The sequence below is a fragment of the Diorhabda carinulata genome, chromosome 11, assembly GCF_026250575.1.
Source record: "Diorhabda carinulata isolate Delta chromosome 11, icDioCari1.1, whole genome shotgun sequence".
Classification (NCBI taxonomy): domain Eukaryota; kingdom Metazoa; phylum Arthropoda; class Insecta; order Coleoptera; family Chrysomelidae; genus Diorhabda; species Diorhabda carinulata.
Genome location: NC_079470.1, coordinates 6,341,289 through 6,356,901, shown reverse-complemented (window position 1 = coordinate 6,356,901; position 15,613 = coordinate 6,341,289). Strand labels below are relative to the sequence as shown.

The 15,613-nt window shown below is 31.9% G+C and overlaps 2 protein-coding genes across 3 annotated transcripts in view; both read left to right on the top strand.

Moving 5' to 3' along the window:
• Positions 1-2,338, top strand: part of LOC130899301 (RING finger protein 145 homolog) — a 32,030-nt gene extending 29,692 nt beyond the window's left edge. Inside the window, exon 4 of the mRNA XM_057809147.1 lies at positions 1,378-2,338. Coding sequence (XP_057665130.1) covers positions 1,378-2,193 — 816 coding nt within the window. The 3' untranslated portion in view covers positions 2,194-2,338. The remainder of the gene's footprint in view (positions 1-1,377) is intronic.
• Positions 2,339-3,960: 1,622 nt separating this feature from the next.
• Positions 3,961-13,813, top strand: LOC130899356 (E3 ubiquitin-protein ligase RNF139-like). 2 transcript variants are annotated; one of them, XM_057809264.1, is made up of 3 exons: positions 3,961-4,060; positions 12,130-12,248; positions 13,001-13,813. In XM_057809264.1, the coding sequence occupies exons 2-3, from the start codon at positions 12,180-12,182 to the stop codon at positions 13,796-13,798; spliced, it is 867 nt and encodes a 288-aa protein (XP_057665247.1). In that variant the 5' UTR covers positions 3,961-4,060; positions 12,130-12,179; the 3' UTR covers positions 13,799-13,813. The 2 variants fall into 2 exon arrangements, with proteins under 2 accessions (XP_057665247.1, XP_057665246.1); XM_057809263.1 differs by lacking the exon at positions 3,961-4,060 and adding an exon at positions 9,182-9,356.
• The last annotated feature ends 1,800 nt before the right edge of the window (positions 13,814-15,613 follow it).

The window sequence follows — 15,613 nt, the reverse complement described above, 5'->3', positions numbered from 1 at the left end:
ATCGAAAAAAATCAAGGCATTCACTATTGATTCATCAAAAAATTAGCTAATTACAGATCAACAAATTTTGATTATCAAATGCACATGTTTCACTTAATATGCATTAAATCTTTACATGAATGACATAAAATTTAGGAAGGAAGCTTCAAGGATTTTGTAATTACCAACGTAAATCATAAAATATTGTTTTAAAAATAAATAAAGACACTATTATCAATGAATTGCGCTGATACATATATTCATTTACAAACGAAACTTTCTGTGCTTTCATTGTTCTACGTGTCCTGATAAAAGTTCAAAAATATGTAGTGTTACACAGATTCAGTTAAATCAAGTTTAAGAATATTCCAGATATCCAAGGTTAACTATAATTTATTATGATTTCTCTTCAATAGTCTTTTTATTGAATGATTTGTTGATTGTAGACTAGACAGAGAGGTTTCTGAACAACAATCTAGGTAACAGAACTTTCAACTGGCAATTCACTTCTAATAACCCTTTTCCCTAGTTTAGGTGAGATTTGGCTAAAAATTTTTTTCTCTTGTCACATTTCATAATGATAAGCCTAATTGTTGATTATTTTTGTACATCCTTAACGTATCCATCGTATTCTTTAGTAGATATCTGAGGATATTTCTATCATATTCTTTTAGTTTTTTTATACTATTTCCGCTTGCAAATAATTAGATGGTTTATTTAAATCTCTTTGCTTTTCCGTTCTACTTCTCTTGATATTGTTCTAGCTTTCTCACTTACTGGTCTAAGTTTACAGTACAAATTTGCTACATTCTTTTTTAGCTTTTTTCCATGTTGTACTTCTTTTCTCAAGTTTATTACCTATTACTGTGTCCTATGTCGCTTTAGGTCTCCCTCTTTTTTTGATTTTGTCTACTTTTGCATCCCATACTCTCTTCACTGGTCTTGACTCTGTCAACTGTCAACTAATTTCCAGATTTTGAGGTTTTTGGTCATTTGTTGTTACCCCTCTCACGCGCCTTAAATATTTCATCTCTACTGTTTGCAATGCATTTATTTTTCTATTTCCATGTTTCGTAGCTGTAGGATTGGTATTGGAAAGTAAATTGCTTTATAAACACTTAGTTTTGTACTTCTTGAGTCTTCTCTTTTATTTATTAGGCAGTTGCTTATACCGTAATATGTGCTTATGGCACTTCCAATTATCTTGGTGTTTTCTGAGTGCAATCTACTTTCATGGGATAAATTTTATCTTGAAAATAGACAAAAAAGTTATAACATCTCCCAGATTATAAATGTTTTGAAATCATATAGTCTCCGCAACACATAAAGGTTTTTTTTTCCAAAATTTGATAGTTTCAAAAATGATTATTGTATAATTTAAGCTGTATTTTTTTTTAGTTGATCTTCTTCATGATGTGCGACAGAGTATTACTATGTGACTTTGGTGGTACCAACTGCCCACAGAAAAAAATAACAGGATTGTACTCATTGATGTTTTACAATGTGATAGCTTATTGTACGAGCTACATTAAAGAATTGGTAGAGAAAGAAGACTGGTCTGTTACAGTGAGAATGACTCAGCATAGTAACATAAAACATGTCGCTATGTCTGCTACAAAAATTGTATTAGAATGGACGAAAGCAGTAACTTTTATCATAACCGTAACTTTTATGCTTCTTGTATTTGGATTAGAGCAAGGATTAGAGCATTATCAACCAACTGCTTTATATACTTTTGTTACTTGGACCTACTATATGTGTACCGAAAAAGTATTTGTTGAATTATTCTTACCGTTACTGCTTTCACTGAAATTAAAATCTTTGGAAGCACTAGAACCGTTGTATGCACCAGTTCTACTCAGATACTACACAATTGGTTTAGCTGTAATTATTGTAACGCTCCTCAGCTTTCACGGACAACTACGCTTTACTGCTTTATCGTTTCATCTTACGGTTTTCTTACGGACTAAAGATTTAGTGATGAATTACCTGAAGAAACTTAAAGCCGAACAAGCACTTTTAGGACAATTCCGATATGCTACACACGAAGAAATAAGAGATTGTGATGATGTTTGCGCTGTATGCTTAAGCGCAATGGAAAGAGCAAGAGTAACTCCATGTCAGCACATGTTTCATGCAGTTTGCTTGCGCCAATGTTTAAATAATTCGTCAATGTGTCCGATTTGTAAACGACAATATACTTTCGTACACTAAAATTAATTAGATGTAGCTTTAGATTAATTTATTTATAATATTTTAGTTTTTAAGTGAGCCAATATATATTTTTTCATATTTACATGTTCTTACCTATTTGTATCGCAATAAAATTAAATAAAATTCTATGGTATTTTTTTGAGAATGTCGGATTTTCACATTTAAACTTCATACAAAGTTGCGGGATGACAATATTACTGAAAAATGTTCTGGAATCCGAGTAATAATTCTTTCCCAATGGAGATGATTATCTAAAATTGAATTTAGTGTTGTGAATTCAACACCAAGAGTTGCATATTGAATCTTCATCGATCATACTCTCACTCTCCCAATGTTTCCAATAACTGAAGAGTAGGAACTACCACACGTGTCTCTTCACCAAAATATATTCATTATCTTTTAAATTCGCTATGCCAGCGAAACACATTTGCTTGTGAAAGACTTTAATCACCAAATGAGAGTTGCAACCGTTCAAGACATTGTAGTTCAATTAAGCCACCCTTGAAATCACGCTTAAGCTCCCTTAATAAATGTAAAATTTGGGTGGAAATCGTATGTTTCATTATCTACTGTGTAATAGCAGCAACTCGAAAGCTTTCTACTTAAGAATGAAGGTATTCGCTATTCTTAATTCTCTTCTTGTCATCGTCATTGCTTCTGAGCCGTACATTTGTATAATCGCTTTTCAATATTTTCCAATTACATGACATGCTGCTTTCGTTGTTGATATTTTTTTGGTATATTTGGTCTCTCCTATTTCTATTATTCTTTTTATGATTTGCTTGTGAAACAAAATATCTTTTATTTTCAACCCTATTTCTTCTGCCTCTTGTCAATTACCTTAACAAAGTTCCTATTATGATTTTTGCTTTTGTAATCTATGTCGTCTCAGTTTTATTATGGTAAATCTTCAAAATTTCGTGTTCTGTCTGCACCTGATCGCTGATTTCAATAAAAATTCTCATCGATATCGCTTAGAAGCCTCCCAAAGAGAGTTTTAAGGAAATTTTCGACATCTGTTACATTAATTCACCTGTCTATTGGTGCATTCCACGAAGACCTCACATCGTCTGAAATATTATTCCGGAAATTATTATAAGGGGTATTATTAGTACTTCCTGGAACATTCTTGTAATGTATCTTATCGCCGCAGAAAACATTTTGCTTTTCATTTAATGAAAATTGATTAAACACTTCACTAAAAAATTATTGCCCTTCAAATTCTAGCATAACTTCTTGAAACGTTCAAAATAATTCCTTCCATGGAAAGCATGGAATAATAAAAAAGCATTTTTTTCTATTCCTCATTTTTTAATTTTCAATAATTAAATAAATAAAAGAAACAATGTTATAGTTAGTGAAGATTTGCAGCAAAGAAAAATATTTCATTTTATGGATAACAAATTTGATTGACGATTTAACGTTTAACTCAAGTAAATGTATTCCCTTGAATGAGACGAAAAAGATATAGAAGTTTGAAAAATTATGTTCCAAAAATGTCAATATAATGATTTGAAATAATATGTAGTTTCCAAAAGATTTCATTATCGATCAGAAATCAGTTTTTAGGAATGAAATTAATTGATGGGAAAAAAGGGAGGACGTTTTAAAAAAGATTATACATAAATCTTATTTAAACATACAATTAGAAACAAAACTTAATTAGACAGGAACTCCGTCCCTCTAGACTTATTGATGATAGTACGATATTTTTTTCAAAGTCAGAATAAGACGATTAAGTCTGTATACTTTGCCAATAATCTATTTTTATAACTGAGCTAAACTCATTATTTTATGAAAATCTAATTGAGTTGAATATGTGAACAACCTCGCATAAAATATGCAAAATTTTAATCGAATGGAATTGGTAAGTGTTAACTATTTTCGTCATTAAACTTCATGCCATCATCTAGCGTATATTGATATCCATAATAGTTTCGGTTTTGTATACTAAGTTGTATAACCTTTAGGAAGCAATTGTAATAACAAAAGATACTTAAATAGTTCGAACAAGGATACATACTGTGGTAGATTGTAAAAAGTCACCAAGAAACATAAATATAAAACAGATATTTGCTATATTTTCTTAACAGTTTCAAAGGATATGGTTTGCTGTTTACCTATTGATATTTCTCGTAACACAGGATCATGAATTTTATCGAGAAGAGGCAAATAAAGAAAAATTCCGCTTCCAGTCTCCTCAATTTTTACCTTATTATCATAATTTCAACTATAGAGATGCCCATCGATGCGTGTGGACCGAAAAGTCCCCATGGCGCTATGGATTTAAGAGCATTTTTGAATCTAAGATCAACACATCCACCCATATATTGTGATTTGCTTCCCACTATTCACTAGGGGTAGGCAAAACAATCGATTAATCCAAAAATAATCAGATAATCGAAAAATATCGATCAATCGGAAAATATCGATTAATCGGAAATAATCGGTTAATCGAAAATAATCGAAAATATCGCTTAATCCTTTTCTAAAACGCGATGGTGGTATCGTTTAAAGTTAATCAAGATAATTGTTCAACAAGAAGTAAATCTTTTAAATTTTTTACAAACCTGTAATAATGGACAAAATGGACAATAATTACAAAAAGCTGATACTAAACACCGACAATTTGAAACTCCTGAATGTTATCCTGGAATTACTATACTAACTCCAATTCAAAACATTTCAGAAACTCTGTCTGGAGAAAATTATGTAACGGGATCTACCATTCTACCTATTTCTTTGGAATTAGGTAAAACATTGGTGAATGAATACGATGAAACTGAAATTGATGAAGACATTGTAGAATTAAAAAGAGAAATAGCTTCATTAATTTTAAACACACTTAAAAACAGATATGAAAGCAACGAGAAAACTCATAAACTATTGCAGACTGCCACCTTCATGGACCCGCGTTTTAAAGGATCCTTTATTAGTTCTACAGAAAACCAGATAATTGAAAATATAATATTACAACTTGATAGCGAATTAGAAATAATTCCAGTTTCTGAGAATAGAGCTGCGTAATCAGGAAAAAAGAAAAGCGAACTTTCATCAATGTTTAAATCTATGAAAACTGTTGAAGGTAGTAATGCTGTGAATTTAAATGTAAAAATTAAAAATGAAATCGAACAATATATGAATATACCAGTCATTGATGTTGAAGAAGATCCACTGATATGGTGGAAATATAACGCACATGTATTTCCTTTTCTTTTCCAATGTGCAAAAAAGTTTCTCTGTATTCAACCTTCCAGTGTTCCATCTGAGCGAGTATTTAGCAAAGGAGGCCAAATAGTAACTGACCTAAGAGCGTCACTAACTGGAGATCATATTGACCAGCTTGTTTTTTAATTATGAATAAGACATTTGTTAACATTCCTAAAAATATATAATAAACCTCTTTCAAGATAATAATTTTTTGTTTTGCTTTTAGTTGCAAGCCTAAAGACTAAAGAGTTTATTTTGACACAAACCCAATAAGAGCTAGTGACAAATTATCACTTTTAATTAATAATATACAAAAGAGATTGTTGTTTAAGGTGGACCTTGTGGACAACATCCTGTGAGAATTTGGTTTCATAAAATACAATGTTTCTTGCCTACTTTCATTCTCAAAAATGTATAATGGTTTTGGTACAGTTTAATTGAATTTAAAAGAGAGTTTTTAAGTGGCTTTATTACAAAGTAAAATACTGAAATAGTTATTTGTATGCTTAGGCCGCGAAATATCTTTTTAACGTACCGAAAGAACAGTTATCGCCGAGACCGCTTGCGGCCGAGTCAAGATAATCTTGAGGTCGTTAAAAAGTTCCGCGGCTATGGCATACTCACTATTTTTCGTACAATCGTTAAAATAATCAAATAATATAATAATCAATTTAACGATTAAAAAGTTTTTTTTCTGAATAATTATTTCAACATAATTCAATATCAGAATCTTACTTCCAAATATCTTCTGTATGTCTGATACTCGGTCTTTATCTTGTTTTTTGTAGGAATCAAACCACAATCGTTTTTGAAGCTTTATTTCCGATTTTCGAATAATCGAAAATTGATTATTAACGATTAATCGATTAATCGAGAATAATCGATTATTTTATATAATCGATAATCTATTATATTTTTTGATAATTGCCCAGCTCTACTATGCACCACTACTTCAACTTGATCAATACACTAGCAGATGTTCTGGGCCTTTTTTGTAGTAAATATCTAATCTATACTCTAAGTATTTTGAAAGATCTAAATATTACACTCATCAATAATTACAGGTAAGTGTACATGTCCGCAAATATGATGAGTATATAACGGCAACCAGGCAGCAATTACAGATAATCAACTCAACGCAGGATTTATACATTAAACTAATCACACAATATCAATTTAGTGGTTTCTGATCTGCTGCTAGTTGCAGTAATATAATATAACTGTAATATAAATAAAAATAGATGTGAATCTCAGAATATTTGCGCTGAAAAACTGCAGTTACCACGTAGCGAATTTTTAATGAATCAAAATGAATTTGTTCCTAATGTCCATGTTCTACGTGCTCTCAGATGGATGAGTGATTATTTATTTATTTTCAAAAGCATTCATCTGCTAGTAGTATTTTTGTTTGTATTTTCTTCCTTTCTACATTTATTTATCCAATTAATAAAACAATTTTTTATCAATTCTTTCAATAATCGATTCCAAAATAGATTATGGATAAAGTTATAATGAGGTAAAAAATAGACTCATCCCTTTTGATCAAACATTTAACCCTCTCAACTAACTTCATTAGAATCAGAGGCTTAATAGAGAATTATCAGAACGGCGATTTTAATAAACGCTTTCACGCGAAAACTACTTAACCGATCATTATGAAACTTTGTACACATATTCTTGGAGGTATAGGATACTTTTTATGAAAAAATTGTTATTTACGTTATAAGTCCAGGAAGTGATTTAGTACGGTACGAGATAGATGTTTATGGACGAGGCGACGAAGTACCGTAATAATAACTTCACAGATGTATATCGTAATATGGTTTTTTTTCATACTGTTTTCGGTTTTAAATAAAAAGCAAAATTATATTAAAATATGAAATGTCCTATGTGAAAATAGCTCCTTTGATTATTCTCTTATTATTTAAACAAATAAAAATTAACAAAAGTCACTAAGGTAACATTGTAAACAAAGGCAGATATATTCAATTTTTGAAAATACAAAAAATATTTTTTCTACGACCGTGCCTTTTAACCCACTTTCCCGCACGCATTTTAGTTTTGAAAGTCACTTTCTCGCACTAGTGCGGGAAAGTAAAATTATGCAAATTTCGACCTTATTAGATAGTTTTTTACTTCGGAGGTTATAACTATTGTTACTAAAGGTAAATAAATATTTACGAAATAGTCCATCAAATAAAATTTAAACCTTTTTTAGCTTTTTGTAGCATTTTTAATTTTTTGAAAATATAAAATAATACAGATATTTTTTACATAAGCAGGTAGTTGTTACTAGAATGTCAAAATTGTTCAAAACGTCTTGGAAGTGACCGAATAAGTGCAATCTTCTTCTAAATTAAACCACATTAAACCGAATCCGATACAATAATATTAATGGATTCATCCGACGAAGAACTTCCCGAAGCCATTTTGATGGCTGCAAATGAAACTAATTCCGAGCTGTTACCTGCCAAATGACTTAAAACCGTTGCCGTCATCGTCATCTTTATGCGACCTGCAACCGATGCCATCCTCATCGACGTCATCTACCTTCCAGTTAAAACCAAAAAACTCCACTGGACCGGCAATTCTTACTACTCTACAGAATACAACAAATTGTGTTTTCAATATTAATATTTATAATTATTAGTAGTTTTTAGTTAATGTTTTGTCTATTATTATGTTTGTCGGTATAAAATAATTTTAGAAAAATGGGTTGGCATACTTTTTTGTATATACGGTCGTAGAAAAAATAATGTTCCTAATTCATGCGTAAAGGTCTTTCCCGCACTTGACCGCGTCGTTCGGGACAACTGCGGTCGCGTGCGGGAATGTAGCACTTTCCGCACTTGATAGGAAAATAACTATTCCGAAAGAATGGAAAAGTGCGGAAGCAGAAGGACAAATTATTCCAATTAAGTCTTCTAAAAGGTACGAAGTGCTTGACTCAAATTAGTGCTGTAAAGTCGACTTTATAATACAGTATGAAACAAAACTATTTTTCTCGAAAGATACAAAATTATTTGTCAAACAATTTCAAAATCTAGTTTCTTCAACGCCATCTAGCATAACAGTAATGAAGTTCCACTATATTATACCGTTGCACTCCAACAAAATTAGCTATAGCTTCAGCTGTTTGGAAATTTTCTATATTTATTGTTATTTTTTTTATAGTATAAAGCAATTTGAATTTTTGAGGTTAGGTGTCATTCCTGTGGTTAGATGCTATTCATTATTTTGGATCTTACTCTTTGGTTTTAACTGTGTCGGTAAGGGAGAAAGTGTTTCAATATTCCGCATTTATATCTCTATAATTTGTTAAAATTTAATATTATTTATTTTTGTTACAGAGAAATATATTTTAACATTTGTGGTTGTATTTCAATAAAGTATATTCATATATAGTTAATGAAACTTCATCGTATGTAGTAATTTTTAAAAATTGATAATCTCATCTAAGCAATGAACTATAGTTAGCTTCATGTTTTTTTGAATCGTAGGTTAGTTGCCTATATGTCTCATACGTTTTCAGAAATAATACAAAAAATGTCGCTTTCAATACATAACCAAATTCGCGGTGCTTGATGTATTTATAAATTTTTTCTTAATGGTTCATTTGTATACGATATCCAAATCTAAATTTCATTTTCGCTATGAAGACGATATTGTCTTTTTAAAGGAAGTCGTGTCTACTAACCCTATGGTTAACCCTCATAATTTATAAAGTGAAAAATATTCACTACCACCGCTTTATATTCGTTCTTTCCTTAGTTCCACTATTTTGACATAACAAATGTATCAGAGATCGTGTCAAATGCTAACAACTGACATGACATTTTCATGATATACATTTGGAAGAAAATTCAAAATTGAATCAGTATTATTATGTCCACCTCTCTCCTTCAAGTTATTGCTGAAGATGACATCTTAGGTAATCATCAGAATGAAATAAGGTACTACTATAATTATTTAGTATGATGTATTTCAATATTATGTAGATTCATTATTTATAATTAGAGACATAAGCGGTGCACACAATGAACGCGAACATGACGCGCTCTAGACGTTCATGAGTGTTAATAATACACCCCAAATTTAAAGCTGCGCAGAATGAACGCGAGCATACGTTGGTTCGCTAATAAACATAACCTTAATTGGGCATGTATATAAAGAAATTTTAACGCTGACCAACGATTTTGAATTATTTATAATGTATTATATATTTAATGTACTGTATGAAATGTGGGGGAAAATATGTACAAAGCGACATTTGACACGGCGGGCGTTGGTTGGTGAGACCCCTTTGAATAGAAATATCTACAGTTACTTTACTACAACATATTTTAAAATGAACGAAATAGATCCAGACGAATTCTTTTATAAATGAATCGGAGTTTATATGATCAAATTTTGAACTCATGAAGCAGAGACTCAACAAAACATTGTCGATTAGATCAAGATCAGTTCTTGTCAAAGAATTTTCAAATGGGAAAATTATTCCATATATTCTGCCAAATTTTAGTTTTCTTGTATCCAGCTGACTGTTTGTTATATAAACACTTATTAGTAAATAAATTCCATTAGCCTTTCATTCAGAGAAATCATTTTTCAGGGTATCTCCAACTACAAATTACACTAGAAAATTTAGGTTATGTTTTCAACGTTCAGCGTCGATCGGCGCGTAAAAAGTAGAAAATTTGTTAACTTCGACGTCAAGAGGATGTACCAGCGCGGTCGTTGTGTGCGATATCACAGTTTCTTAACATCTTTGACATTTATGAACGTCTAGAGCACATCATATTTGCGTTCATCCTGTGTACCGCTTAAGAGACTTATGATCTACCAGAATTGTGAATCTTTTTTCTTATTCTTTATAATAACATTGAATGATGGTTCCTCAATCTTTGAGTGACATACAGGAATATAAAGATAGTTGATAAGTAAATTAATTTCATTTATAATCCAATCTAATTACACTCCGGTTGAAGCATCGTCAGAACCCGATGGTCGATACGCTTCAGGTGCGATGTCATTAGACTATGGTATAAATTTCGAGTTTCCTCGCCATCATATTTCACACAAATTTGATGGTAATCAATGAGAAAGATCTATAGAACGGACTTTCTGGGTGTAATATTATGATCAAAGAGTTGATATGTTTATTTTCTACAAGACGAGAGTGTTAGGTTAGATTACACATTGAACAATATTTGAAAGTATGCTTACAATGCCAACTTGACAAAATCACATAAAAGACTGGTTACAAAGCCATCACTTTCCTATTAGTTTGATAAAAAAGACAAGTTGATCTCAGGTTAACGCTATTCCTAAAATCAAGGATCTGTGGAGACGTCGAACCAAGACTTTCATGATATATTAGTTCAAAGGATGAATGAAAATAATTCTGAGGACAAAAAAGTATTCAAATAGCTTCTTATCAAGCTAAATTGCAACGAAACTTTTTTTGGTAGATGTTGGACTGAATTTGATTACAAAAGGACGAACGCTCCTAGAAATATCATGAGTTTGTTCATTTTTGAGCAGAATGATTTTTATGAATTAAATAGAGTGTGACGAAAACTGCATACTGCAGAAATGAGTACAATAATATGTAAGTTCGTTTGTTGCTATGGAAACTAGGTCTAAGCAAGGATTTATCTGTTGTTATTACAGGAAAAAATGCCAAAATAAAAAGTGTAAATGAAAAGAAAGATCAAATGTAACGGCAATGCCTTTGTATTTCTTCTTGCTGCAATAAGTAGATAATATTAATATCTATTTGAGTAATGAGTAGTTTCTGAGAAAAGAATGTATTCAGAGAGCTCCTCATGAAGCTTCAATGCAAATTGATTTCATAAATTCCTGCAGAAGACAGAGGATCCGCGGCATACAGAGAGATTATGGCTATAGTCATTTCTGAATAAAATAGTTTTTATAATTTAGGTAAAATCAACGCCGCGCGCGCCGTTTTGAAGAAACTGATGTACTCAAGCAAAAATCTCTCCTATAGTTGTCATTTCTAATGAGACAGACTATTGCTAAGGAAACTATCTCTAAGTAAGGATTGAAGGAAACAATGCTAAAATAAAAAGTATATATTTTGCAAGATCAAATGTAACAGCAAGTGTGATGATAGTTCTCCTGCTGTAAATAACTACGGGAGAAAAGTTGGGCATTTTTGCCCGCTTTCGGCTCGGGAAAAGTTTGTTCTTGACGTATTCTAATTCACTAGAATCGCCTAAATTCATTTTTTTTAATTTCAATCTGTATTTTCACGCGATAATAAATACTAAATGTTGTATGAAGCAAACTGCTACTGTATCTACAGTAAACATTTCGATAAAAAAGTCGTTGCTACGATACCGGGAATAAAAGAAAGTTCTTCCCGGGAGAGAATAGGCCACTGCATATTAGAGTCGGAAAACGAACTTTTCATCCCGGCGAGAGAAAAAATAATATATTTGAGGTCTTCTAAATTGAGAAATGCTAAACTAGAAATGATAATCTGCCTTAATATATGTTTAATCGGCATCTGTGCAACTTCGGATAGCTCATTTTCGACAATTGATCATGTCGCGAACTGAATATTTTCCAATACTTCCTCACTTCGTTCAATGATCATATACATATATTTCTTTGTTTACGCAAGCTTCTGCGGAGAAAAAAGTATACTTTTCCGAAATATAATCTTATAATTTGTCATTCACTACCAGTTTTTTATTATAGAATGGCGACCATTTGTGGGGGAGCTTCTCATAGGCCTAGGATTCGAAATCATGGAAGAAATGCATTATGTTGAACAATTTTTTATTAAATTGAAAAGTTTCTACGCATTCACTTCACAGGTAAAGAACTGATTTAAATTTGAGTCTTTGGATTCATATGTTAAGCAATGAGTTTTTGTAGCAATTTCACCTTTAATGCTGACTCGGACATTCCTGTGTACTCAGCCGAGAACTTTATTAGCAAGCTACTAGCATTCAAATAATATGTGTGAACAATCACTGTTCTAGTGCACTGGAGTGTGAGTGTATTCGAACACACAAGTGCACTGGCAAGTACAAGTGTGAAGATAAACTAGTAAGTTTCATCCGTTTGTTTTACAAGTCGTATTAAAATGAAAATAAAAACAAGCTGATATATAAATGAGGAATGTTTGGGGTTTGTGAAATGTGATGATTATGAAAATAAACTTAAACGAAAAGCTGCATATTGCACATTAAGAAATTCTGCCAAATTCAGTACCCAAAATTAACGATTCAAGATGTGAAAAATGAAATCAAAAACAACAGATCGACTTATTATCAGGAGTTTAAGAAATAGGGCATTGAGGCAGACGACATTTATAAGCCGAATATCAGGTAATACGACATATTACATGCAGTTATGCAGATGCAACCACCAAGAAAACGTATGCTACAATATCCTCAACTCGCTAGTGATGCGCGCACATTTTATTCGGCTGAGTACACTGGCGCGTCTGACTGAGCCATTTATTATGTAACTAATTTTCTCAGCATTGTGTTGCGGAAACTCACTTGTGAATTCATGAACATCAAGTATACATATGATATAATTTTATATTTTCACTTTTTAGGTATGTTTCTTCATTCTCGTAGATTGGATAATATCAAACAATGAAGAAGACATTGATTTGCAAAGTGATAAAAGTGTTGTCACGGCTCTTACAACTATTCTTTTTTATTCCGTTTTTGGTTATTTCGTCACTAAAATTAGAGATATTTTCCAAACAAATCGACTAAGCATAATAAGAACTATTCAAACGACGGATCATTTATCTCATTGGATATGCAAATTGATCTTGGAATGGGCTAAAGCTGTAGTTATAGTGCTGTGTTTGAGAGAACAAGGAATAAACTACGAACCAAGTCTGAATTACAGTATAATAACTTTTATCTACTATATTTGTTCAGAGAAAATATTTGTAGAAACTTTTCCTCAGATAGTCGAATTGTTTAATATCGAATGTTTGGAAGATATGGAACATCTCTATATTCCAATGTTTCTCAATGCTGTAGCTATTGTATTTGGACTCATAGCCAGTACATACATATTTCTTATTGAATATTCAAGTTTCGTTATTCTTTGTATGTATTTTCTGATATATATTCGAATGAAAGACTTCTACTATAACTATTGGAAACTTCTGGTACTAGAAAAACAAATTTATACCAACTTTAGAGTAGCTACGAGTGAGGAAATACTTGCTTGGTCTGATATATGTGCCATTTGTTTAAATTCTATGTCTCGAGCTAAAATCACACCCTGTAATCATTTGTTTCACCCGTATTGTTTAAAACAGTGTTTGAAAAGTTCTCTACTTTGTCCTTTATGCAAAAGTACTTTCATTCAACAAAGTGATGATGATAAATGAGTACTTCCCTCAAAATGTGTTTTATTTATCCTTTCCTACTCCAAACAATCGAAGTGTCTATTGGCACCCTCCACGGAAAAATCCGTGACTCTAATTTCAACCCTAGAGACACGGACATTTTTGAAGAAATGAGCCGAATGAAGCTTTATCCGTGTCTCTAATTTCAGCCGTGAATGTTGAATAATACGCTTCATCTCACCGATATGAATATTCTGATTTCTAATCCCAATATATTTTTCTCATTCATTTGGAACGAATTATACAAAAAAATTATTAATAAATTATTTGATTGTAAGAATAACGAATTGATGATATATCTCGTAATTTATTCTCTAAGTTAAAACTTAGACCACGGTTTTTTCCGTGGAGGGTGGTGATTTTGGATCATATGGTAAGATTTAGAGACACGATAAAAAGCTTCTCTAAGAGCCACGGAAATTTCCGAGGAGGGTGCCAATAGCAGCACCGTCAAACAATATCGTGTCTGAAGCAAAGTATACATCATATAAATATTTCAGTATCCACGAATAAATATAAATAATTTTTTGTTTTGTTTAGCTATGCGTAGTTGTAAATTCAATTTTAAAATTAGTCTAATGGAGAGTTCTCGTTTGTATAAATGTTTATTGAGACTTTAGCATCAAAATTATCAGTTTAAAATCCACGATCCATGCAAATAAATAGATTGTATTATTTGAAGCAAAGTTTCTGGCAATGAACCAAAAAATACATTTTTAAAAAGTAATCTACATCTGCTTTCATTCAGAAAAACACTAATGCATATACAAAAATAGTAAATAAATGATAGGTTTCGGAATAAATATTTTTATTTGTGAAATTTAACAATTTCGATATTCAAAACAAATCTCAACAGTTTGTTACGCCAACAGGGAGAAATATATTTTGATATTGTTTACTCGAATAAGGATTTTGTTATGGTTTCAAAGTATATGCGTTGTAATAAATGTGCTTCTATTTTGAGTAGAAAGAGTGCAATTATTATTAGCCAAATGCTCAAACGGTTTTTTCTAAAATTTATAAAATGAAAGAGATTGGAAACAAGAAATAAACGAAAGTTACATCAGGCGAATATGCCGATTAAAGATATAAATCATATCGACAAGTTTTTCTGCAACAATTGGCGTTTTCACATTGGACGACACGACAACGACAGCGATGTCGCCGATATGTCGGTATCGTGTCGTTGCAAGCAACGACATGTCGGCGAGTGTGAAAGCAGTCCGTCGTGTCGTGGCGATTTTCCTCCAAGTTGCACGTGAGTGATGTCAAAATACTGATGTTATTTGTTAAGTTGCTTGCTTGCATCGTTTTTTGCACCTCAGATATAATAAATATAGTAAATACAATTTGATGAGTCCTGCCATTATGAACGACACACAATAACTGCATGTACCGTGTCGTTGAATATATAAATCAACTGTCGGATGTCGTGTCGGCATTGTCGTGTCGTTATCTTGTCGTGTCGCCTAATGTGGAAGCGCCCAATAGCAGACCAAAGGGGAGGCGCATGTAGTTGTGGAACAAAATCCTTTCCTCCAACAAATGCGGGTTTTTTTTTTGTTAAACCGCCCTTGTATATAAAATAAGAAAAAAACTGTCGATACTAAAGATGCAATGTAAGGGGTTGACAATTTTTTTTACAAACTTTTTGCGGGTAGAGCTAACATAACCAGAGTGCGAGATGAGGTCGAGAATACACAATGTAAAAGAGTTTTCAATTATTCAGGAATGACGGAAAACTTGCTTTATTCCTGCAGTGTCTAAGTATGTAAATCTAAAGAAAATTATGAACTT